General features: G+C 38.4%; 1 protein-coding gene across 1 annotated transcript in view; it reads left to right on the forward strand.

The window, feature by feature from the left end:
- LOC136677912 (BMP-2-inducible protein kinase-like) overlaps nucleotides 1-23,695 on the forward strand; it is a 38,945-nt gene that overhangs the window by 12,271 nt on the left and 2,979 nt on the right. The window contains exons 2-15 of the mRNA XM_066655617.1: nucleotides 4,745-4,863; nucleotides 5,269-5,374; nucleotides 5,940-6,082; nucleotides 8,946-9,067; nucleotides 9,606-9,687; nucleotides 11,246-11,378; nucleotides 12,220-12,323; nucleotides 12,437-12,516; nucleotides 13,628-13,776; nucleotides 14,315-14,523; nucleotides 15,861-15,983; nucleotides 17,308-17,462; nucleotides 17,699-17,850; nucleotides 18,225-18,332. Of these exons, the coding sequence (XP_066511714.1) occupies nucleotides 4,745-4,863; nucleotides 5,269-5,374; nucleotides 5,940-6,082; nucleotides 8,946-9,067; nucleotides 9,606-9,687; nucleotides 11,246-11,378; nucleotides 12,220-12,323; nucleotides 12,437-12,516; nucleotides 13,628-13,776; nucleotides 14,315-14,523; nucleotides 15,861-15,983; nucleotides 17,308-17,462; nucleotides 17,699-17,850; nucleotides 18,225-18,332 (1,785 nt within the window). The remainder of the gene's footprint in view (nucleotides 1-4,744; nucleotides 4,864-5,268; nucleotides 5,375-5,939; nucleotides 6,083-8,945; nucleotides 9,068-9,605; nucleotides 9,688-11,245; nucleotides 11,379-12,219; nucleotides 12,324-12,436; nucleotides 12,517-13,627; nucleotides 13,777-14,314; nucleotides 14,524-15,860; nucleotides 15,984-17,307; nucleotides 17,463-17,698; nucleotides 17,851-18,224; nucleotides 18,333-23,695) is intronic.

Consider the following 23,695-nt stretch of genomic DNA (forward strand, 5'->3'; position numbering starts at 1 on the left):
AAAGACACTTCATCTGTGCCCATAGACAGACACGTGACAGCTGCTGTGTGTTTGCGTGTGAGAGTGGATGCTAGGAAGGGGTTTTCCAGGCACATATTGTATAGCTTGTGACTAAGTGTATTGACCAGCAAGGCTGATCACATGCTTCATCAAATATAAGTTTCCCAATCAGCAGATTTGGGTCAGGCCAAGTTATTTGTCTCTGGTGGTTATAGAACAGTCAGTCATGAGTTTGTAGAGTGAAACAGTTGTTTGTTTAATCCAGGGAATGCTGTTGCGTTAGTGTCCAGTTGATAAGATGAGGGCATTGTTTGAACTCTGCTGAGTGTGTCTGCCAGAAGACAATTACACAGATGTTCTATCTGAGTATTGTGTTGTGATAGTATTAAACTGTGTCCACAGTCAGACCATATAACATCCTATATTAATTTCCCACCTAAAAAGCACAAGACATACATCAGTTCCATTTTACTTCCTCTAACCTGTTGTTAACATTGTTTTTCAGATGCTACTACCAGTTTAATATAACCTTTCAAACACCAGGAATAAAGATGTAAAACAAGCACTAAATCGTCTTCATTGGTGCAGTAAAAGGCTGTGTCTTGCCACCACTGTAATTTCTGTCACTGCCACAACTATCCAGAGGAATTTTTGGACATGACAAAGTCATGACTGGTGAGCAAGAATTGCGTCTGGTTTTACAGGCACAGATTTTCTGTCATTCCTTAGTGTATAATGACAGACATTCAAGTTAATCTGTGTGAAATCTGGCCACTGATCTCCAGAGAAACAAAAGGTCCCTGCGATATCCCTCCTCTTGATGCGCTTCCTCTTGCATAACTCTATCCGGACACAAAAAAATGCATTCTTTTTATGCTTAATTGTAGGTGCAACCTGTCTCTGACATCCTCCAAATGGTGTTTGAGTGGTCTGGTTGTAATCCAAATCACAGTGGCTGATTACACTTGGATTTTCATGCAGACAAGTGAAATCTGAACTGGATCTAATTACCAAAAACACATGTCAATAATGCAAGATGTAAATAGGCCCTGTGACTTCCCTGATTGACTAAACAAATCAGAGTGGTTGTTAAAATAATTTGCATAATGTGTAAAAAAAAAAAACTTTTACCACACAATGAGACAGATTTTTCTGCACCACTGCTGGCATGCATACATCTTTGAAATGCACAGCATTGGTACTGGGAATTTGCACGTGAAATATGTATGACAAATGTACGCCTGCCAATGAATGGTCTGTCACATCATATTTTTTTTCAAACTGTGTCAAGAACATCATGACTTAGCAGCTTCTGACCTAGTTCCACCTCAGTAAGCCTGAGAACATCCTTGGGCAAGGCAAACCTTCCATTGTTTTAGCATATCTTCATAACTTCACTTTGCTCTCATCTCTAACATCAGTATAAATCATGTTTTCACATTTAATTTTACAACATATCTCATGATCCTGAGTCACATGTTATTCCTCCCTTTGTCAATAAATTGGTTTATGTGTATTGCAGTTAGGCCTGTATGATATGGACAAAAATTCATAACTAGGTATTTTTATGCTAATTGCTTCTGGCTTTGGGTTAACAATTTATATTAATTTAAAAAAATAGACCGTTTTTCAAATTATTTTGAGGTACAGAGATATACCCCCTGTAACATGCATTGTCTTAAAAAAAGCAATCAATTAATAAGAATGTTAATTTTTATTTAAAGTAGAAAGAAGTAGTTCTGTGTGGTAACTGTTAATCAGTTATTTGGTTGTCAGATAAAGAAAAGAATTGATGTAACATGTTCAGCCAATTCATTTCTGCCTCCCAAAGTGGAGATTCAAATCCTTTCATTAGACAATAATAAGAATTGGCTACGGAAAAGAATCAAACTTCACAGAACTAATATAAAGTGCTGAAATGCAAGTTTGGTGACTTTTACACAATAATGCATGACAATATCACAGTGTTCATTTAAGCTGTGAAAATTAGCCAAGAGGAAAATTGTTATAAAGAGATATCTCTTTATTCACAGTGAGTGCTTTCATCATGTTAGATGCCTTTTCTGTTGTAACACTGATGCCTCGTGCTGCTTTTGCTTATTTCATTCCGCATTACTTGTATGCCACCATTTTGTTAGTGGAACAACATTTTTGAGCACCATTATCATTATGATGTGGTTCATGAAATGAGTCAGTTATCTTAAATGTACAGTTTTAGATATGACATAATGTGGATTTACTAACAGCCCTACAATTGACTGACAAAGCCAATGGACTTGTATATACATACATACATACATACATATACACACACACACACACACACACACACACTCTTTTTGTGGCTACCTGTGGCAATGGGTATTGCTCCTGCCTTTTAAGCGCAGTGAGTAGAATTTAAGCTTACTCTGTGTTTGTTGCTGTATGTAATACTCTGTGTTCAAAATTAAATACCTAAATGAGGCCTAGGCTACATCTCTGCAGTGTGCTCTGTATCAGTCGTCTACATGCAGCTGTAAGTTAGCGCTCTTTTGTTTGCTCTGTTGGGAACCCTGGCATTTTTTTATATATATTTTTATAATAAATCATTCTTCTGCAAAACAATGTGCAAGTTTTGCAAAATTCAGGGAAGCCTGATCTGGGTTCTTTACTGTGTATGTGTGTGTGTATCTGCACCCTCTTTTGTGAGTTGATTAGCTGCTCACTGTAGCATGCAGTGATAAGTATCTCCCATGAGCAGGGGTAATGATAGAAACGTGCAGAATGGTTTGGCTCACGCTGCTTTTGGCTCTCTGATAATGTAAGGAGGACATGATAATTAAATACCCAGGGCCGAAATTTGGCAAAATACAAAAGCGACACAGCTTTAGAAAAGCTTTTGTTAAGTGGTTTTTAGCATTCTAAAGCAGTGCCAAACTCTAGCGCAACAACCAGAAACGAATGTAGTTTGTACAGGTCTCAATGTGTGCAGAATAAATCTGTTGATATTTACATTTGAGTTTAAGTATGATCTACTTTTTATCTGCTATAATGTACTCACTTGCTAATGTTTGGTGTTGAAACTTAGAGGCTACATAATAGTAAAATGAGCAAATGACTGATCTTCACAGATAATACACTTATATACTTAACATTGTGTTGCATGTCTCCTAGAGAACAACCCTTAGTCTATAAGCATCTTATCCTATTTTTACCTGAGAACAGACCAGCTCTGACCCCACAGAAAAACAACATTGTGATTGGCCTTGATCTCTCAGGTCACTCCTGCTGGGTCTAGATCCAAATACATTCTCTATTCAGGTCAGCTAAGTAAGCATGGGTCTGTTGGACAACAAGCACTCCATTGTAGGCCCTGCTTTGTACTAGGCTTTTGCTCTCATTGCAGTCCGCTCCATGACTCAGCGTGGTGTTAATGAGGAATGGCTGGCCACTCAAATGCTGCCAGGGTTCATTTATCCTCCATCAGATGGGCCAGGCCCTGTTGAGGCATGGCTTCCTTTGGCACAGGTTGCCAGTTCATGGCACTCTGATTCCAAGCCTTCGGTAACTTCATTGCTGACCTCTGTGTGAACAATTCACACTTTAGACTGGAGCATATAGTTCTAGTTTAACACCTGATTTGCAGAAATAATCTCTGATTTTATAACATATCAGAAATCCTTAGCAAGATTAATTCAGGGAAGATTCATTTTCACTTTTCACTGAAGAAATATATAAAAGAGCTATTTGGAAATACTTTCGAAAGATTTTGCTACCCTCTGCTCTATTGCCTGTTTTCCTTTCTGTCTCTTTTTGGCCAAGAGTGGTTTAGAGTGCTTATAAGTGCTGACCTCACAAATTTGCAAAATGCTTGAGGATTGACCTTAGTGTTTAATCGGTTATTCTTTTGTGCATTTTTTGCAGTGAAAAAAAGCACTTCACACACTAGAAATCTTTTTTCAGCGTTTTTGTACCTCTTTAATCACAACCTTTTATGATTTGAATAGGACCCACTGTGATTGAAATTTGTTGTGAACTTGTTGGGTCCAAACAACTTTAAGCAGTCCAAGAGGCTTATACAGAACTCCTGCTTCCAACCTATCCTCTGTAAACTGCATTTATGATAACAAAGTACAGATCACTCAGGAATCAAACCTTTTACAGCTTTTCACATCAAGCCCTCATATATTAGAGGAATTGATATTACAGCAATATTTTTACTGACCCTGTTGTAGCAGAAGTGACCAGGGTGCTTTTCTTCTGCTAGGAACAATGCCCTAATTCAGAACTTGTTTGGCAGCTCTTTCAACCATGACATATCTACAGATGTTTTTGGAAACAAGTGGAAACAAAAGATAATGACATCCTTAAGACAATTAAGATTGCACTACTCTTAAAACAATATTAAGTACGTATCAATTATTATAAAATATTAAGAACATGTATTAAAAGACATATTTTGAGTCTTTTACTGTATGTATGCATGTATAATGCTTTGTAGCTTAGAAATGAAGCCTCATTGGAGAAGATGAAAAATATTCGTAGCAAAATTTAAAATTTGTTGGTAGTATTCGACTAAATATCTTCATATCTCCTGCAGTTTCCTCTCATTTTTAACATCTTTTGACGTATTGCTGCAATCTTCTGAAGTGTTTTCATTTATGATCCAGAAATAAATATGTTTTTACCTTAGTGGCATGTCATATAGTTAGACCTTATTAGATTCAGACTCTTTTGCGTTTATGCTTCTATAATGTTTTTTTAGGGGGATTTTCAATGGTGTTCCTGGCCCGCACCCACAGTGGAGTTCGATGTGCTCTGAAGAGAATGTATGTAAACAACGTCCCCGACCTGAGCATCTTCAAGCGTGAGATTACAATCATGGTAAGCTGTGAGATAACCACAGTAGCATGACTGAGCATTGCACTTATCAGAGTGAATTAAAAATAAAAACAAAAACAACTATGTATCTGTTATGCTGCGTAACTGCTACGGTTACACTGATGAAGTTCTCTATGTGCAAGCAGTCTGAAACTGAAAGCTTTGTGTGCAGATATGTTCACCTACTCAGATATGCAGCCAAATCATTAGATAAAAGATTAAGTAGAACGTAACTTGATGAAATTATTCACAGTTTCATTTTTTTTAATCACTGTAACACAATGAAGTTAAGCCCATGTTTGTTTATCACTTCTGGAATGTTTTTCTTTTAAATGTTTGCCAAATGTTAGATTAACTTCCTCGACTGGTTTAAGTATTAAAAAATTATTTTTTGTTTGTCCCCCACAGAAAGAGCTGTCAGGCCATAAGAACATAGTGAGCTACCTGGACTCTACCATCAACCCAGTAGGAGACAGTGTGTGGGAGGTTCTCATCCTAATGGAGTATTGTAAAGGTCAGGAACACACCGCTGCGCTCCAAACAGCACCCACTCTCTTTCTCTGCGTTACCGGTCATTCATAAAACATACTCATTTGTGCCTCCACAACATGTACATGTTTAATTAATGATCAGAAAAATGCGTTATGAAAGATCTCTAATGGAGACGATATATTTTAATCAAGTCAAATTTACTTGTATAGTGCTTTTTACAACCTGATGGTGTCACAAAGCAGCTGCAGGGAAATTGAGAATTAAAACAATATTTAAATTAATAAGTAGTTTCCACTAGTAAGTAACAGTTTTGCACAGATATTGACTGAGATAATCCACATATATTTCATAGATTTACTATGAAGCTCTGCATGGAACCTGTGAGAAGTAAAAATTATTCTATGACTTTTTGCCAGAAGTAAGAATATTATTAAAAACCGCTAACTCATGTGTATAGCATTATTGGTGTCTGTTAGATATATTGCTTCCCTTTAACTTTGTAAATATTTGAGACTTACAGTACAGTAAGATTTAATGTATAACTATACATTCTAAATATCCTGTATGTCATATTCTGTCTCTTGTAGCGGGCCAGGTAGTGAAGCAGATGAACCAACGGCTGCATGTTGGCTTCAGTGAGGCTGAGGTCCTCACAATCTTCTGCGACACCTGTGAGGCTGTGGCCAGGTTGCACCAGTGTAAAACCCCGGTCATCCACAGAGACCTGAAGGTAATGTAGTTTGCACTCAGTATAATTGAAATGCCAAAGAATGAATTGATTGCATTTCTGTAGAAAAAGCATCTATTTATTTAATTTATTTATCACTGCGGCTGATTTTGGTGTAATACAGAACTTTTTAGTCAGCCTTTAAAGATGTTTTAATAATATTATTACATCTAGGTAGTCATTTTATATATAAATTTAAAAGAAAGATCTCTGCTGCAGTTTACAACGCAAGCACCGACTCGCCCTGTTTTTCCTGTGTTCTTAAGTAAAACCCTAAGTCTGTAGGGACAAATCTTAGGCGTCACTATTTCAGCCTAAGTGCAAAATTAATTTATTCACTGTCTCCATTTGCCCTTCCTCCCTCTGTCTTTTGTCTAGTTTAAGTCTTTAAGCTCAGTATTTCCCTCTGCACCAGTTTGTTAATTTATATAAACAAAGAGTGAAGAGGGAGGAAGGAGATAGCAGACCTGGTAAGGACAAATTGTGTTCGTCTCTCTCACCAAGTTGTGGCACTAGACATCAATTCCCATATCTCGTTGTCCTCCCTTGTAATGTTACTAGCGAACTTTAGAAAAACCCATGCACAAACAGAATTGTTTAGGCACAGTCTGATGGGTGATGCTGCCTGAAAGGAGCACAAATGTCTTTTGGCAGGAACCTGTGGGAACTTGCCAGTGGTGCCAGTCACCTGAATCTTTTAGCCACCAGTAAGAAGTAATAAACAATGTCAGTTCTCAGTGCTCCGGTTCTCAAGTGGTGTTAGCTGTGTTCATCTGATGCTGCAAACTCCATTAACAGAATCTTTTTCCAGAAAATACACGGATTTAAATTTTTTTAAACCCTCTATGTATTTGAAAACAGCACAGAAACAAATATTTCACATGTTGAAACAGAGATTTTAATTTTTAAAATATTTGCTCATTTTGAATTAGTTGCCAGCAAAACAAGTTGTGACAGAAGAATGTTTACCCCTGTCTTGCATTACTTTTCCAATTTTTAACAACTGCCTGTAAACTGAAGAAACCAATTGCTTGACTCCATTCTTCATAAACGATTTCATCTGCCGAACTCTTTGGGACTTTATTACAGTATTTTTCAATGTGTCTGAACTAATTTAGCACATCTTTCACTATGGGGCAGTGCTGTTGTAATGCATGTGCAGAATATGGATAGACATTTTCTGAAAAATGGCATCATGTTGCTCTGAAAACGGCATCAGTTGCAGCTGACGTCACTGTGTAGAGTAGTCCCCATATTGGGGACAAACATTTGGTTACCCACTGGCACACAACTCAAAAAAAACACACCTGTGATGTTTAAAATTCTTTATTGTTTCTGTCAACACTTTTAGTCCTTATATAAACATTTAAATTAAAGAAACATAAGTATGGATCTCTGATCATTTTATCCGTGTCAAGTTTGTAAACAGAGCCCTGTTCGTCTGTGTCAGTCTGTAGTCCCAAAATAGCACCATACTCCCTACATAGTTCACCTCACAGATAATTAAACTAATTAGACTTCACCCAGACAGTAATTAGACACTAATTTGACAGAGAAACGTAAACCCTGTAACTGACTAAATTATTTTCAACATACTACGATGTTGAAATAGTGCGGAAACCATTATTTTATGACGTACTCTGTGCCCTACAGAAAGTGTAGGGAGATTTTTAGATCTCTGTGATCACTCACATTTTCAAACAAGGAAAATGACTATTATATTTTAAGCCAAAACAGAGAAGTTATTTAGGCAGACAGTGACAATAAAATATTATCCTCCAAATATCTGTTCCACTCAGAGACAGTGGGATCAGACTATTTACCTGTAAATGGAGAAAAGAATCAGACAAACTAAATTGTGGCCTGTGTGTGTAGTCTGTTACGTGTTAAAACTTTAGTGAAAGAACACAGTTACTGAAGCTTGTATATAATATGTGTATGAATCTCACTCAGATTTGGTCCCAAGAGCAGAAAAATGCATTGGAGTATGATGTACTCACAGTTATCCTTTAGATCCCATGACGAAAATCATAATGTAGCTAATATACTGTAACTGTCTTTTATCCTCATGGTGCTACACCATGGCTTTGCTTCTGAGTGTTGACTCTCTCCAGCACAGGAGGAAATGTATCCCATCTGTTTACATTAGTGCTACACTCTGAATATGCTCTATTATATATACAGGGTTAGTCAAAAGTCGCAGGACACCCATTTATTTCTTTGATGTGCTACATGACCACCCTCCCATTGGGGAAAAACTTGCCCTTGATCCAATATGGTGGCTTTCCATATGGCAGTCATGTTCCAGACATTGGTTAAAAGATAGCCCCCCTCAACCATTATTTACTGGGGTATTCGGATAAAACTGTGTCCTGCGACTTTTCACTCAGCCTGATACTTCTCTGAAACGTTCAGTGGTATCATGTATGGTAGTTGAAGGACTCTCCAGGATCTGCTGTTTCACACAGAGTAACCTGATTCTTGAATTGTTGCACTATTTGCCCTTTCAGTGTTTCAAAAAATGATGAGATCCTCCCCAATCTTTACTTCTGACTCAGCATCAATGAGATTCTTTTTTTTAAAACCAATCATGTCACTGGCCAGTTTCCAATGAACCCAATTTGTATTTAGCCACATTGCACGATTTTACCAGTCATTGTTGCCCTGTAATAATATTTTGTGATGTGTTGCTGGCATTTTTTTTTTCAAAAATCTGTTTTAACATCTGAAACATTTTCTTTGATTCACTTTATATTAAACATAGGGTTTAAATAATTAGTAATTTAGTGTGGTCTAGGGTGTTTCTGTTATTTCTCCCCCCTCCTCTATCTTTTTTGTGCTGATGTGTCTGTCCAATTTATTGCAGGTGGAAAACATCCTCTTGAACGATCAGGGGAATTATGTTTTGTGCGATTTTGGGAGTGCCACCCACAAAATGCTGCACCCACTTAAAGATGGTGTGACTGCTGTGGAAGACGAGATTAAAAAGTAAGACCTTTTGAAATTTAAGAATCAGTATGTGGGCTGAGAATTACCAGTCCTTTAATTTTCATGTGTCTTGCCCACGGTTTGTCTCATAGAAAGAATATAATGCATTATTTAACAGATATTTGAGCAATAAATCCATATTTAATTTGACTGAGTACTAGAAAGTACTAGTAAACTTGCTGTAAAATCATGACATTATGTAAATGTCTGATGTTATATGTGTACCAAGTAGTTAAACTGTTTTTCCTGAAAGAGTTAATAAAGTTAATTACTGGTTAAGTGTTAAAATGGAATCATAATATACTGGGCCCAATCTGTTCTTAGTTTTTAGAACATTTTAAATAGGTGTAATTTCTGACATTAAAAGAGATACACATTTGGAGTTAAGTGTGTCATACTGAGAATAACAAACATGCCTCAAAAGAAATGTTAATGGACAGTTATGTAATTTTGTAAGCTACAATCTGGATTATGCTATTCATAATATACGTATAGGAACATCGGTAAGCACCTTTGAGCTTCTCATACTTGTGTGCAGATACACGACCCTGTCGTATCGAGCCCCAGAGATGATTAACTTATACCAAGGGAAAGCCATTACCACCAAGGCTGATATCTGGGTAAGCGCATGCACGCAAAGGTTACCACACCCACACAAATGCACACACTGACATACCCCTTCGTTTTTCTTGCTTGTCCTGACTCTCCATTGCACTGCTATGCCGGAGAGCTGGTTTGGCTGGGCAGGTGACGCAAGCTCCAAAGCAAAACTGGTTTCCTCTGAATATAAGGGCTCTCAAAGGGGAGGAAGTCCCTTTCTTCCCCTGAAATGGTTGCCTGTTTTCTGTTGTTTATATATCAAAGTACATTGAAGGAAATGGAGTCTAATATCTGTCACTTAAAAGCCCTGGTCTCGTCTTTTATTTAGTTCCCTAATGCTCATGTGTGGAAATGCCGTTCTCTGACTTGACTGATGTAGACGGGTGTGATTTTTAATCGCTTGTTTAAATGAGAACACACACAGGAAGTGGGTGCTATCTGTTCTGCTGTGCCTCAAAATCCACTCTAGGTTGGTTATTAAAGCTTGGAAAAGTACTTTAATAAGTTAAGATAAACATGGCTTAAGAACACCAAGAAATAATAGGATGAAGTGAATGGAATAGTTTTTTTTTAAATAAACACAATTCTGACAAAACCCCTAGTTGGATCAGTTTGTCAATGATTAACACTTTACAGTTAATAAGCTTTGTGTCTGACATGCCTTAGAGCACCTATGCTGCTGTACTGTTTTCACTACTTTGATATATTTTTAGTTTCGACAAACACTGAGTTATGAAAGTGAGTTTTATGTACTGACTTGTAATTTACCCCGTACCTAACTGAGATCATCGGGTCTTCGGGAGCATCAGGCGGATCTGATTCACTGAAGCTTCACAGGCAAAACTAATCCGTTTTTTCCTGCTCACACTTTCACTTTCCTGCGCACTGTTTATGCACACATTAAGTCAAACCACTTCATTTAAATAATAATAATTAAAAAAGAACTGTTAAATGTACTTTATGATGCTTCAAACATTAACAAAGTTAAAGGAATCATTAATGTAATGTGTTATGGCAGGTCAAGTATTATTGCTTTATCCCAAACAGCAGTCATGTGAGGTGCAAACGAGTCCAAATACAGATGTTAAAGAGAAGCCAGTATATTTTTGGCTTGTCTCTGTTCTAAAGAAGTGTGTGCCACTTGCCACAGAAAACTTCCTCTTCAGCACACATTCTAAGAAAGAGATAGAGAGACTGTTCAAGTTATCGCCTTGTCTCACAAAAAAAAATAATCAAATAAAGCATTAAAACACAAAAACCTAAAGAGAATCCTAGGCTCAGGGCTCCCATGTGATGCATGTTAACAGCCACAGCCACATGGACATCATGTTAGAGCAGGCAAAGATAAGAAGAGGAAATGCATGACAGTGTTTCCTGTATTAGACTTCCCCTAAAAATAGAATGGATTCTACAAGACAGCACAAAACATGTTTGTGTCATGTAGATTATCCTAACAATGCCTTATTTATTAAGAAAATAGACTTTTTTAATGTTTCAATGGGCAATATCAATGGGGTTCAGTTTATGTTACAGTCTGGGGAGAAATAAACCCTCATCCCCTTCTCTCTCCCCTCTTAGGCACTTGGATGCTTGTTGTACAAGCTGTGTTTCTTCACGCTCCCTTTTGGGGAGAGTCAGGTTGCCATATGTGACGGAATCTTCAGTATTCCCGACAGTTCGAAGTTCTCCTCTAAACTTCACAGTTTAATCAGTGAGTATTATCAGTCACACCTTTCCTTGATGTCAGTTCACTGGAGGAGATGAGTATGATCAAATCTCAAAATGCATAATTAACACAGAAAATGTGGTGATCCGAATTGAGGTTACTTGGGCAGTAGTGCCACCTTGTGGCGATTTTGAGGTGCTACTTTCATCAGTATGTTTACCATGCTATCACTCATTCATAAATCTTTGAATTCATACTTACTCACTTGTAAAGATTCATTTGTAAATGTAGTCACAGATTAACTCAAATTAATTTGATGTTTGTATTATGAATGTTATATTATATGATGTATCCAAACAGATGTTATAATAAATAATAAACTTGGGGGTATTGTTCAGGATATATCACGAGTAATTACTAACAAGAAATCATTTCAAAAAGCAAAACTGAACATGCATTTATAGTTTATGGGATTCCTAGTAGAAATCAAGAATTAAAATAGCATTAGACTATGTTCACACATGTCTCCATCAAAAACACGAGTGTTTCAGATGATTTCAAACGGAAAAACGCATTCAGACTTACGGACATGACAATGTGTAACATTAATAAAACTCAGCTGAACTTCTCACAGTGTGATGGGTGGGGTTTGTATTTGCTTGTGCAGATTCATTCACTCATGTGCAAGATATCAGCAACACATTGTATTTATGGATACAAATATGCTCGTGCGAGCACAGCCTTATGAACAAAACCTATTTGTAGGTTAGTTTCTGTGGGCGGCTGTGTTTCTGAGTTGGCTGCTAACTATCATGGCAACACGGCTACTTTTTTTTCCTCAGTCATTTCTTTTGTTCAGCCTGTAATTTGATTTTTCTTACTGTAGGATACATGTTGGAGCCAGATCAAGAAAAAAGACCAGACATCTATCAAGTCTCTTACTTTGCCTTTAGATTAGCTGGAAAGGAGTGTCCAGTGCCAAATCTATTTGTAAGTCTTTCCCGTGCTGGTTTAGGAATTACAGATTTTTGCCTCAGAGATTTTTACCCAGCTTGTAGCAGTTGTAAGTGGTGGTGAGTATTTGGCTTTGTTTCTGATGACAGAACTCTCCCATCCCCACCTCGCTGCCAGAGCCATTGACAGCTAGTGACATCGCTGCTAAGAAGAGCATGACGAAAGCCAGGTATTTGTGTGGACAGAAATTTTACATTTTCTTTTATGTTTAACTGAAAGCTATGGTTTATTTATTTAATTACTTAGAAAACAGAATGTGAGAACGAAAAGACTAGTTTGTTATTTTGTTACTATTTATGTAATTACAGTGGAACCTTTACTAATTAACGCCTATACTAAGGAACTTTCCAAGATACGAACCGGGCATTTGAATATTTTTTGCCTCCACCAATGAACCATGACTCTAGAAACAAAACTGAGCCTCCGCCGAGCCAGCGGCTGGAAATGGCCACTGACCCCAATAGGCAAATCTCCCAGCGCCCAGACTTGAGTGAGCTTTTAAGATTAGCGCATTGTAGCTTTAGCAATTTAGCATTAGTGTAAATAGCAGACATCGAAATTCGTGCTAAGTTAAGCCGTATCTACGCTTCGTCTCCCCACATTCACCCACCTACTCTCCGTTATTCCCCCCACCCCCCACCTCCCGTCATACAGTCAGTGCCTGTGTTACTCCTCCAGCCAGTCGTCACGTCTTCAAGGTAGCGACCACTTAAACCACTTAAAACTTTTCCATTACTGTTACCACTGTATTTCTCTTTTATTTTTAGTAATTCTACATGTATTTATTTACTAATTCGTTGTAAACATATATCAGTTCAAAAAGTGTGACTTTCGGGGTGGGGGCTGGAACACATTAATTGCTTTTCCATTATTTTAAATGGGGAAAATTGACTCGAGAAACGAACTTTTCTACTTATGAACCGAGTCACGGAACGGATCAAGTTCGTAAGTAGAGGTTCCACTGTGCTGTGAAAAGTCAAAGACCACAATTCAGTTATTTAATTTCCAGTTCCAACTTTGTAAGACAACCACAATTTTCATATCGGATTCACAGTACTTACCTGTGAACGTACAAGATACATTTTTGTCTTTGATGGCAAAAATCACAGATTTCTTTCTGTTCTTCCACTGTGAGAAGACAACATCATTATGGGCCTGAAATGAAGTGTGACTAGGGTTACTGAGAAATATTGACCGAAGAACCATGGTCACAACTGATAAAACTTGGATACCAACAGTAGTGTAAATAGTTTAAACAGTGGCTTTATTAATTTCTGCAGAATAACAGAAACCGTGGGTCCTACGGAAACATCCATTGCTCCGAGACAAAGGCCAAAAGCAGCCAACAGCAATGTCCTTCCATTGCCTAACTCAGTAACTCCTGTGAAAATGACTGTCCCTTCTGCAGCAGTTAGCAATGGTCAGAAAGGTAAGGCTCTGTTTAATATTCCTACAGGGTTTTTGTCTGTCCTTTCCAAATTCAGTCTACACTCTATTGCTTTTAATCTGTGGTATTTACTCATTCATGCATTATCTGTAAAATGCTTATTCTGTTCTGGTTTGCGGTGGGTACAGAGCCCGCTTGGAATCCACCCAGAATCACTGGCTAAAAGGCAGGAACACACCCTGGAATGGGCACCAGTCTGTCACAGGGCTCACATATTCTCACACACACACACCTGTGGACTTTTTGGATAGCCAGTCCACCTACCAGCTTGTGTTTCTGGATTGTGAGAAGACACACAGGAGCACCTAAAGGAAACCCACACAGGGAAAGCACACTCTATTCTTCACAGAAAGTGACCTGAGCAAGGGTTTGAACCCCCAAATCTGGGACCCTGGAGTCCCGTGGCATCAAAAGTACCTGTTGCGTCACCATGTCACCCATATAGTATTTTACACAGTTTAAACAGTGAGCAGCTTTAATAGAATGTGGTAACCCCTGTGTGTGGATTTGTTTTTATCAGCTCAAGGGAATGGCCAGACAGCAGCTGTGCAGGTGCCAAGCAGCAATCAACAAAACAGAGTTTTACAGCAGCTGCAGCCTGGAGACCTAAGATTGCAGCAACTTCATCAACAACAACAGCCACATCCTCATCATCATCAGCAGCAGCAGCAACAGCAACATAATATTCACCAGCAGCAAGTCAATGCACAGCAACTGCAGTACATGCAGGTAATGCCTATATGTGCTGATTACTTCCCCAACGTTATCCCAAATCTAGGTGCATTCAGGTTACATCTGAGGCCAAATGTTTACACAAACCTAGGACTATGCAATGGCCACTCCAGTACATTCACCTTGTTGTGCAAATTTGGAGAAATGCTTAAGAGCAATGCTTTGTTGTCCTGCTGGAAGATCAGTTTGGTGTCTACATGATTATTCCTCCTTCATGATATTATCTACTTTCTGAAGTGCAGTAGTCTATTTCAAAGCAGAGCATGATGCAGTCACCCCATTCTTTACAGCTGGTATGGGTTCTTTCAATTAAGTCTTCACCCCTTTTACTTGACTTGGTTTAATGTTAACGTTTTTGCCAGTGTTTGTTTAGCTGTGTCACATATTTGCACTGCCTTCTTGAACATGGTAGCATTTGTCTTCTTTTGTCATACAGTGTTTTATACAGTTGCTTTTAATGTCTATAATGACAGTGGTTGTTAACAAAGAGGAATCAGGGTTGTGAAGAGTCACTGTTTCAAATGAGAACAAGCCACTTGCTTTTCAATAGTTTTAAACAGTTTATTGATGTAAATGAAGTGGATATCATGAAATGACAGGAAACATCTAACTGGAAAATTGAGTTTGAATGTGTGTAGCCCGTGCATCATTTAAAAAAAACTTATTTAAAATAACTGCCTTTCTATGCATTATCCTTCTTCACTAATTTCAGCTACAGACCGACAGATGGCGCTGTTTGTTAGAATGGAGAGAGACAGAATGTGTTAGTAGAACAGCAGGTGGTCAGCTGGTTAATCGTGTCTTACTCTGTTAATGGTTCAGATGGCCTAACACAGCTGTCTCACAACTGCTCCAAAACAGCCTTCTCCACTTGTCTGTTTGTGGCTCTGAAATGTGTTCAGCTTCACAAGCGTTTACACTCTGTTCTGCTTTATTATTCACATATGTCCAGTATCTTTTTTTTTTCCTTTGCTCTTTGTTTATTTGGGAGTTCAGTGTAGATTGCAGAGCGTCACCTGTACTTGTTAATGTCTGTCCTTTGAAATGAAAAGGATCCAGACTCGAAAGCTGTTTGCTAGAACATAGTACAAATGGAACGTACCCTCTTTAGGGAACAATATATGTGATTTTCCAGCAAATTTGTGCTACAATTATAGTGCAAAATATTCACTAATGCATTTTTTAAAAAATTTAAAAAGTGCATTATCTTGGATTTAAACATATATTTAAAGTTAATCTCACTCAGTGAAATATTTCATGTAATGATGCCCCTGTTATTATATATTTGGTTTCTCTCCCCTTCTTTTATGTCTTCTGTTTCTCTGTCTCTGCAGTATCAGGCCATACAGCAGAGCCTCCAGATGCAACAGCAGCAGCATATGCTCCAACAACAGATGCTGATGCAGCAGTCCATGTATCACCCCCAGCAGCAGCAGCAGCAGCACTACGTAACCCTGGTGAGCTCTCAAACTCTCGGACAGCAGCAGCACTCAGTCGGCCGTGAAAGGCAGCACTCGGGTGCCAGCGACCTGCCCATTTATTCGTTCTCTTAAAGGGAACACGCAGCGGATGCTAGAAATTCAATTTGTAAAATAATGAGTATTATAAAAGTACACACATCTCACTATTCAAGACATATTGGCTCCTCTATGGACTCATGTCCTTTGTTTAGAAGAAAACAACTGGAATCATGTCCGCTGTGGCATCTAAAGCCCATGTTTGGATATTTTATTCAGTTTAAATTCAATTAAATTTAAAGACTTAGGATTTTGGGCACTGTCTGGGCCAGAAGAAAGCAGCATGACTTGGGTCAAGTCACCAATATGTGTGTAGTCGTACTACTCACTTTAGAAAAGTCCAATTGGATTTCACCACTCTGCCTCCAATATTAATTTGGCCGCTCACACCCACTGCAAAGGCTCTTTGTGCCAAACGGTTTCCAAGTCCAAGCTGATGCCAGTCGGTCGCATCCGTCAGTGATTTCTCCAAAACGTATTTACGCTAAACAAGTGCAGATAACCGACTTTCTCTAAATACATAATGTTAAGACGGAGCAATTTTTAGCTCATTTTCCACCGAATGGTTACCATCTGTTTAATTTCAGATGCAATCTGCTCCATGTGAAGCCATCAGGGGATTGAATAGGGGGTGAAATCGACCAATTCTCTGTGTTAAATCGTAACATATGAAGCAATTACACTGTAGGGAAATGCGAGGGACATTGTGTCACACTCTCTCTGTCCTTAATGGTCACTTTGGGTCAAAAAGGCCCTAGTGTATTTTTCCCCACACAGCATTTTTTTTTAATGCGGAGGGAAAAAGCATTTGTACGAAAGTCAAAGTTTGTGGGATTATTTATAAATGTGTTGGTGGAGGGTAGGTTTTTAAAATTTTATTTATTTATTTATTGTGTTTTGTTTTGTTTTTATTATGTAATAAAATGGACTCTACCATGTGTATCACATTAAGAAATATAAGTGTGGGATCTGCCTTTTTAAAGTCTCCTTTGTGTGTCTGTGTATCTGCATATTTGTGCTGTTTATAGCAGTAACTGAGCCTGAATATTTAGTTATTCCATATTTATACTTATACACAGTGCTTTAAAATGGGATGTTATGGGGTACATAATCCTACATTCTAACACTGAATAATAACACTGAGCGCAAGAGAGGGAGAAAGATGGCTTCAGGAAGGGCGAGGAATGTTATAAACCTCCTATTGTCGTTTCAATTACCTGTGCTCATATTACTATTATTAAGTTACTTTGCTTTCTCTCTGCAGATGCATCAGTACCAGCAGGCCTTTGCTGCTCAGCAGCAGCAATGCACCGCTGCTCAGCAGGTCCCCTACGCTTCTCCCCTGGAGTTCCAAGCCCCTTTGGGTTCATATAACCCTGCTGTGCCATCCCCTGTGGATACTCCTTTCACTAATCCCAGGTAACCATCTCCATCTACGTAAAGCCATCAGTAATGTGTATCCATCAACTCTATCAATTAACTGCAAACGTCTTTCGATCAGATGTTAAATTATGTTTAATGATGAAATGTTATTTCTTGCAGTTCTATTGTTTTCATCGTTAATGTTTGTGTAACATGTTTCCTGACTTCTCTGTAATTAGTGGATAAGGAGATTTCTAAATTTAAAATTGTATTTTTGTTCTTTTTGATCACAGAACAGCTGTGCCTAGTTCAGATGTGATCAGTCCCACTCTTCAGCCTACTAACCCTCCCGACATGTCTCGCTGGAACCCCTTTGAAGAAGATAACTTCTCCAAACTCACAGAAGAGGAGTTACTGGACAGAGAGTTTGACCTTCTGCGAGCAAGCAAGTGTTGCAGTTTGTTTTTAAGCCTTTCACTGCACATAAGTTCAAAGTTAAATGTTAGATTACATACAGATTTTAAAAATGTTGGAGTGTTTGAAAGGAAAGTAGATGTTGGTCAAGACTTACATAGCTAGCTATTAGACTATGAGAGCCCCAGCATTGCCTAAATATGAGCTCACCCACATTAGTCACATGTTACAATCCTTGGATATTAAAGAGGTCTTCAGTGATTGATAATTCTGAAAAGTCTTTTTTACCTACACATATATCACTTAATTTGATGTAGTCTTCTGCAGCTGAAAGTAGTGTTTCTCTCACTCTCCAGCAGAGGGCCTCTGTGTCTCACTGTAACACCTCTCTCTCTCCTCCCTCAGAGAAACCAGTGGAGCGAGTGGTCAGCGTGGAGGTTGCTGGTGCGGAGCGGCAACCGCCTCTTATACCCGAGGACCCCTTCGGCTCTGTGCCCTTCGTGGCCAGCGCAGGCAAGTTCTAGCAGCCGGCAACTTCCCCAACCTGCAACGAAAAGACCCTGCCCACTGAGTTTCCTGTTACTGTCCCCTCATGCTCATGTACGGTCTCCCCTTCGATTCCAAACTGTGCACCTTGCTTCCTCTGGACACCATCAGTCACTTCTGGAGCTGGCAGTGTGGCATTATCGGAAGTCTCTTAAGTATAGTTAGAAATCTGTGTTAAGCATAGGTATATTGAGGGTATCAATCTTTATTTAAGCAAAATGAGTATCTGACACATTTAGAATAGGATTAATGTACAAGGGCCCGTAAGGTCAGGCTCATAGTGAAGTGCTACATAGCAATAAGAATAGCCTCCACAGAGTGCAAAAATATGTATAATGTCCTACATTTTTGTGCAGGAACATATTGAAATATGAGTCATACACTAGCAAATAAGGTTTGTAGAACTGCAGTTACTACTTCCATCTTTTTTTCAGTTTGAAGGACAAGAGTGGACAATACTCTTGTGGAATAATGAAGCCCGTATGCAGTAATTCCATACAAAGACAGGGCTTTCTAGTGCCTCCGTGCTTTACATTCTAGTTTGCCTTTGCACTTTAATGCTGTAGGAAGGAAACGTCATTTTTAGGCCTTTATCAATTAAGGAAGGTTAAGTCGTCTGCAGACATTTTTCACAAATTAAGGAGAAATAATGTGTTGCAAAGCAGAAAATCACCGTTTTTGTTTTCCCTGCTAAAGGTTTCCTGTTGAGAAATGATTTTAAAACCAGAAAAATGGGAAAAACAATGCATCATCCAAGCAGCAAAAGTAATTTTACATGAAAAAGTGCAACCAAAACCCTTATACTTCACTTGTGAAAAGGATGCTAATAACATGTTATACGTATTAATTTTGGCACTAACATGGTAAATAGCGTCAGTTTGGCATGAAAGAATCGTCCAAATTCTTGAGCGGACTGATTTAACTTTTACCAGAAGCTACATATATTTGTCTCTATTAGCTTATATCTTTTTTTTTTTTTCCATAGTTAATGTTAATAATTGTGGCGAAAGCCAGGATTTCTCAGGTACACACTCACGGATCTCGCTTAATGAAACACTTCCAGAGATCTTCATTGCCACTGTGTTTACTCAACTTAAAAACATGCCAATTTCTCATGGAGTTATCACAAGTTTCTATCCAGTGTTAAAATTGGCTTCGGTTCCCTCATTGAGCCTTATTCCTTTTTTTTTTTTTAACTGTGAAGATACTTTGAGTTGCCAATTTTGGGAACGTTGGCAGGTTCATCAAGTTAGGGTGAGTTTAGACACATAATCAGAGCACTGTTGGATCTGCGAACGGAACTAAATGTGCACGGTCCTCATTTTCCTGTGGGCTTCCTCTCCCCTCCCCTCCCTTCTTAAAATGTGATGCTTTGCTATGTAGCCTGTGCTAGTGCACATTCACTTTTTCTTGTTCACTTGTTAGTTTGTGCCATAGAACCAGGCTGTGTCTGAGAATGCATGGACCTTCGTTTGTTAAAGCTCAGAAAACATATCGCTCACGTTGCTGCATTTTCTTTGTGGCTTTTTTTCCCCCCCATATTTCAGCAGTACGTAGTTTCAAGTCTCTCAGCAAATCATTAATATGAAGATTTACGCAGGGAGAGGTTTAAGCTTAGTCCTGGGTACTGTTTGAAAAACCATTTTAAAAAAACTCGATGTAAGCTGTGTGTAGATAACACCCCTGTCCCCGTTTTTACTCGGATGTTTTCGTAGGTGCTCGACATACGACATACTTTACTAAGACTTTCTTTTACCAAAGGTAAGTTGACCATCCAGTTTTAGTTCACATGCTGGATTCCTATTCGTTTCATTCACTCATCTCATTATCCACTTTAGTTCTGACCAGCATCAGAACATCTTCCATTACCGGTGTGATTATTATTATTATTTTTATGTTTTAACTTTTAATTGCAATCATTTGGTTTTTGTACAAGATAAAGACAGCCATTCTCAGAGACATCTTGGTTGAGTGGTGTGTTTATGGGAATAATTCTGAATCAAATTGAGAATCATGACTGAGCCATATTTTTTATCATGAACATGCATGCACAAAGGAACAAAAAGGGTACGTTGCCATACGGACTGGAGTGTTAGTTTACATGTTCTTTGTAAAGGGTTTTGCTCATAGACTTGAGGGCATGTGATGACAAAGTTACTACAAGCTGCATTTTTGTTTATTACTTTCTTTCACTCAGCCCTCATTTCAAAGCTCTTCATCAGACTTCCAGTATATTCAGTGCTCTGCTGTCGCCGCCGTAGTTAGTTGTAGCCACTCCGCTTCCAGCCAGTAAGTCAGGCTTTGAATGTTTTCAAATTGGATGACAATGTTCTTGTAGGGTTCATCTCATAGACTAAACTTCTTCATGACGTCATGACTGGTGTCAGTGTGAATCGGCTTTGGGCACAGAGTGGCTGTAACTAACTAGGCTTCTAGGACATAGCGCAATAATTGTGCAGTGGTGAAGTTAGCATCATTTTAAAGACCCTTTCTACTATCTTAGGGTTAATGTGCTGCAATGCCTCGTAGGTTAAATAAAGATAAAAACTATATCAGTCTGTAGCTTCATCTTATTTCACATATTTATAACCATTAGTTGAATAAGTTGTTGATACTGTTCTCTTGAGACAGAAATGTAAATGCTCATGTATCATAATGTAACTGAATGTTTCTTTACAAACTGCTAATGATAAATAAAATATGTATTCAAAAGCAATATAGGTTTTTGTTGATTTTGTTATAGAAACTTTAAATTGGAATATAATGGACTATGTTTTTCCTTTTCCCACTGGGTTTCTGAAGTTCCAGTGTCATCAGGTCCAGGATTAATACCACACAAGATGTTCTTAAATAAGCATGGCTGTCTTTATCTCATGTTAATTAATGGGAAATGTAAAGCATTTAAAGGCTAACCACCACTTAATGGACCTCCATGAATATTTCACATTATTGTAGTTACTGACATATATAAGTATAAATTAAAATGAAAATAGCAGCTTAATGTGCTTTAAAACTGACAATTTTATTAAATTGACGGAAAAACCCGAGCTCGCTACGGAAATTCTTGAACGCAACCGTGACGTCACTGGTGGACAACAGCTGAACACCGCCGTGGTAAAACACCGTTATGACTGACTGTTATGACAGTATCTAGCTAAATAACCAACATTATTCATGACAATAGCCTAGCAATAAGTTACAGAGGCTCTTGAACACCTTTCGTTGGTGTCCTTACATGTCCATATTGTTGGAAAAGCGCCAGTGAAATCAGCTACAGATAACGGAGTGAGCGGATGGTCCTTTCCAAAGTGCCCGTTTAAAGTGGACAAATTTAGTCCATTTTCTGGATATTTTGGGATCTTTGGGCCATTTGTGCACAGATGTCCCACTGTACATTGAATGATTGCAGCCAAAAACAACTCACCTTTTCTTCATTTTGCATTAAATTAAGAGCAACTTCTAGAGTTGTTGTCCACCATCTACGTCACAGGCAAGACGCCTATACGATTTTTCTTTTAAACCTTATTTCTTGAATTAGTGAGAAATAACATGTTTTCTGACTATCAATAAACACAAGTTAGGAACTCAAATTCCACTGTGTTTATTTGTTTGACACTTTCATAGAGCTGGTGCTTAGCCTTTAATTAATTTTTAGCTCAAAAACTGGACTTGGATGTTCTTCAGTTAGTTGTACAGTTATTGCAATCAATATGCAGCTGGGATACAAGCTCAGAGATAAAACAGAACTTGGGTGGTGCATAATGATTACTGTTTGAGAAATGTCTACAGTATTGTTTTTATATACAAAATATAAACGTAGACGTATATGTTGAAGATTCTTGAATTTTAAAATGTGTGTGTGAGAACTTGATCTCATTTTATCAAAGTAGTTTTCATAGTTCCAGGGAAAGTGTTTCTCTATCTACACATAAATAAAATGCCGCATAAATCAACTTTCCCTTAGCTTTATGAAACAACCATGACTCTGCTGTTGAGGACGCTAAGCCGTGGTTTTGTGGACAGTAAACATATGTCACGTTGTTAAACATGAATAACAATCAAGTGTTATTGCTGTGTTGTTTTGTGTTCTGCTTTTGTAATCCTCTTGTTAAAGCTTGATTAAGCTAAGAAGGCATGCAGGCCACCCCAACAAAACAGTAGAACTATTAACTATTAGACTATAAACTATTAAAAACCCTATTCATTCAGAAAATAAGAGCCGGTTTAGCTATATGCCATATAAGGAGAGAGGGAGTTTCTGATTAATTTGCATATAACATGAGCATGGACAGCATCGTCAGTTGAGCATCTGTTGACCTAGGATAAGGGTCTTTTGTAATCCATTGTGGTCATGTAGTTGCTGCAGCACCCTGACATTGCCACTGTGCTGCAGTGCTACAGGACGACTACATAGCCACCACCTCCAGGGGCTTAACTGTTACAGTGTTATCTGTGCTTTTACAGGCATCAAAGTGTAACCAGACCACACTGGAAAACATCCCCCTATATGTTCTCAAGCTCTTATTTACTTGAATAAGTGAAATAGTCCATTGAGATGGACTGTGATCTTTCTAGAACAAGATAAACAGCTGCTGCCTTCACTATCCTCAGCCTTGTCTCCATGCAAACTAAGAATTTTTTGTTTCTCACTCTGATTACTTTTCTCGTAACCCCCCTCAGCTCTTTCCACTTCGCATTTTATAAACTTATTCATACATAACAGTGTTTGGCTAACCCTTTGTTTAGTCTTGCCAGTTTGGAGGGTTTAGATGGTAACAGATTTGCAGCTCTGCCTGCGCAGCATGGGGTATGGCTTCAACTAGCTATACTGAGGATCATAAAAGAGGGGGGAAAAGTTGGTGCAAAATAGCTCTGTAATTATTTATATATGGTAACAATTTCAGATTCTGTGCTGTTTGCCGTAGACAGACTTATCCAAAGTTAAAACGATGGTACATTTAGCGTAGAACCACTATCTGTTAACGTACGCTTTCTACGTATCGACCGGAGCTGATTTCTTAGACTCGTATACCTTCAGAACGCCCTTGGGTCAAGTCAGGAGAGACTCTACGGGAAATGAGCAGCACTTTGACCATATGACTCCCATAATTCTCCATTATTATGCCTTCTGTTTTATTAGTTCACAATTTGTGGGGATTTGTTTGCCTTAAATACAAGATGTCGTCAAGGAGGTACCTAGCAAAATACAAATTGCATACAACAGTAATCCAGGGTCATTGCACAACCCAGAACAAAGCAGTAATCATGTTCTCAGTCTTAAGAAGACCTCCCTTTCATTGCCTTTTCATTATTATCCTTAAACCCTCTCC

The sequence above is a fragment of the Hoplias malabaricus genome, chromosome Y (assembly GCF_029633855.1).
Source record: "Hoplias malabaricus isolate fHopMal1 chromosome Y, fHopMal1.hap1, whole genome shotgun sequence".
NCBI lineage: Eukaryota > Metazoa > Chordata > Actinopteri > Characiformes > Erythrinidae > Hoplias > Hoplias malabaricus.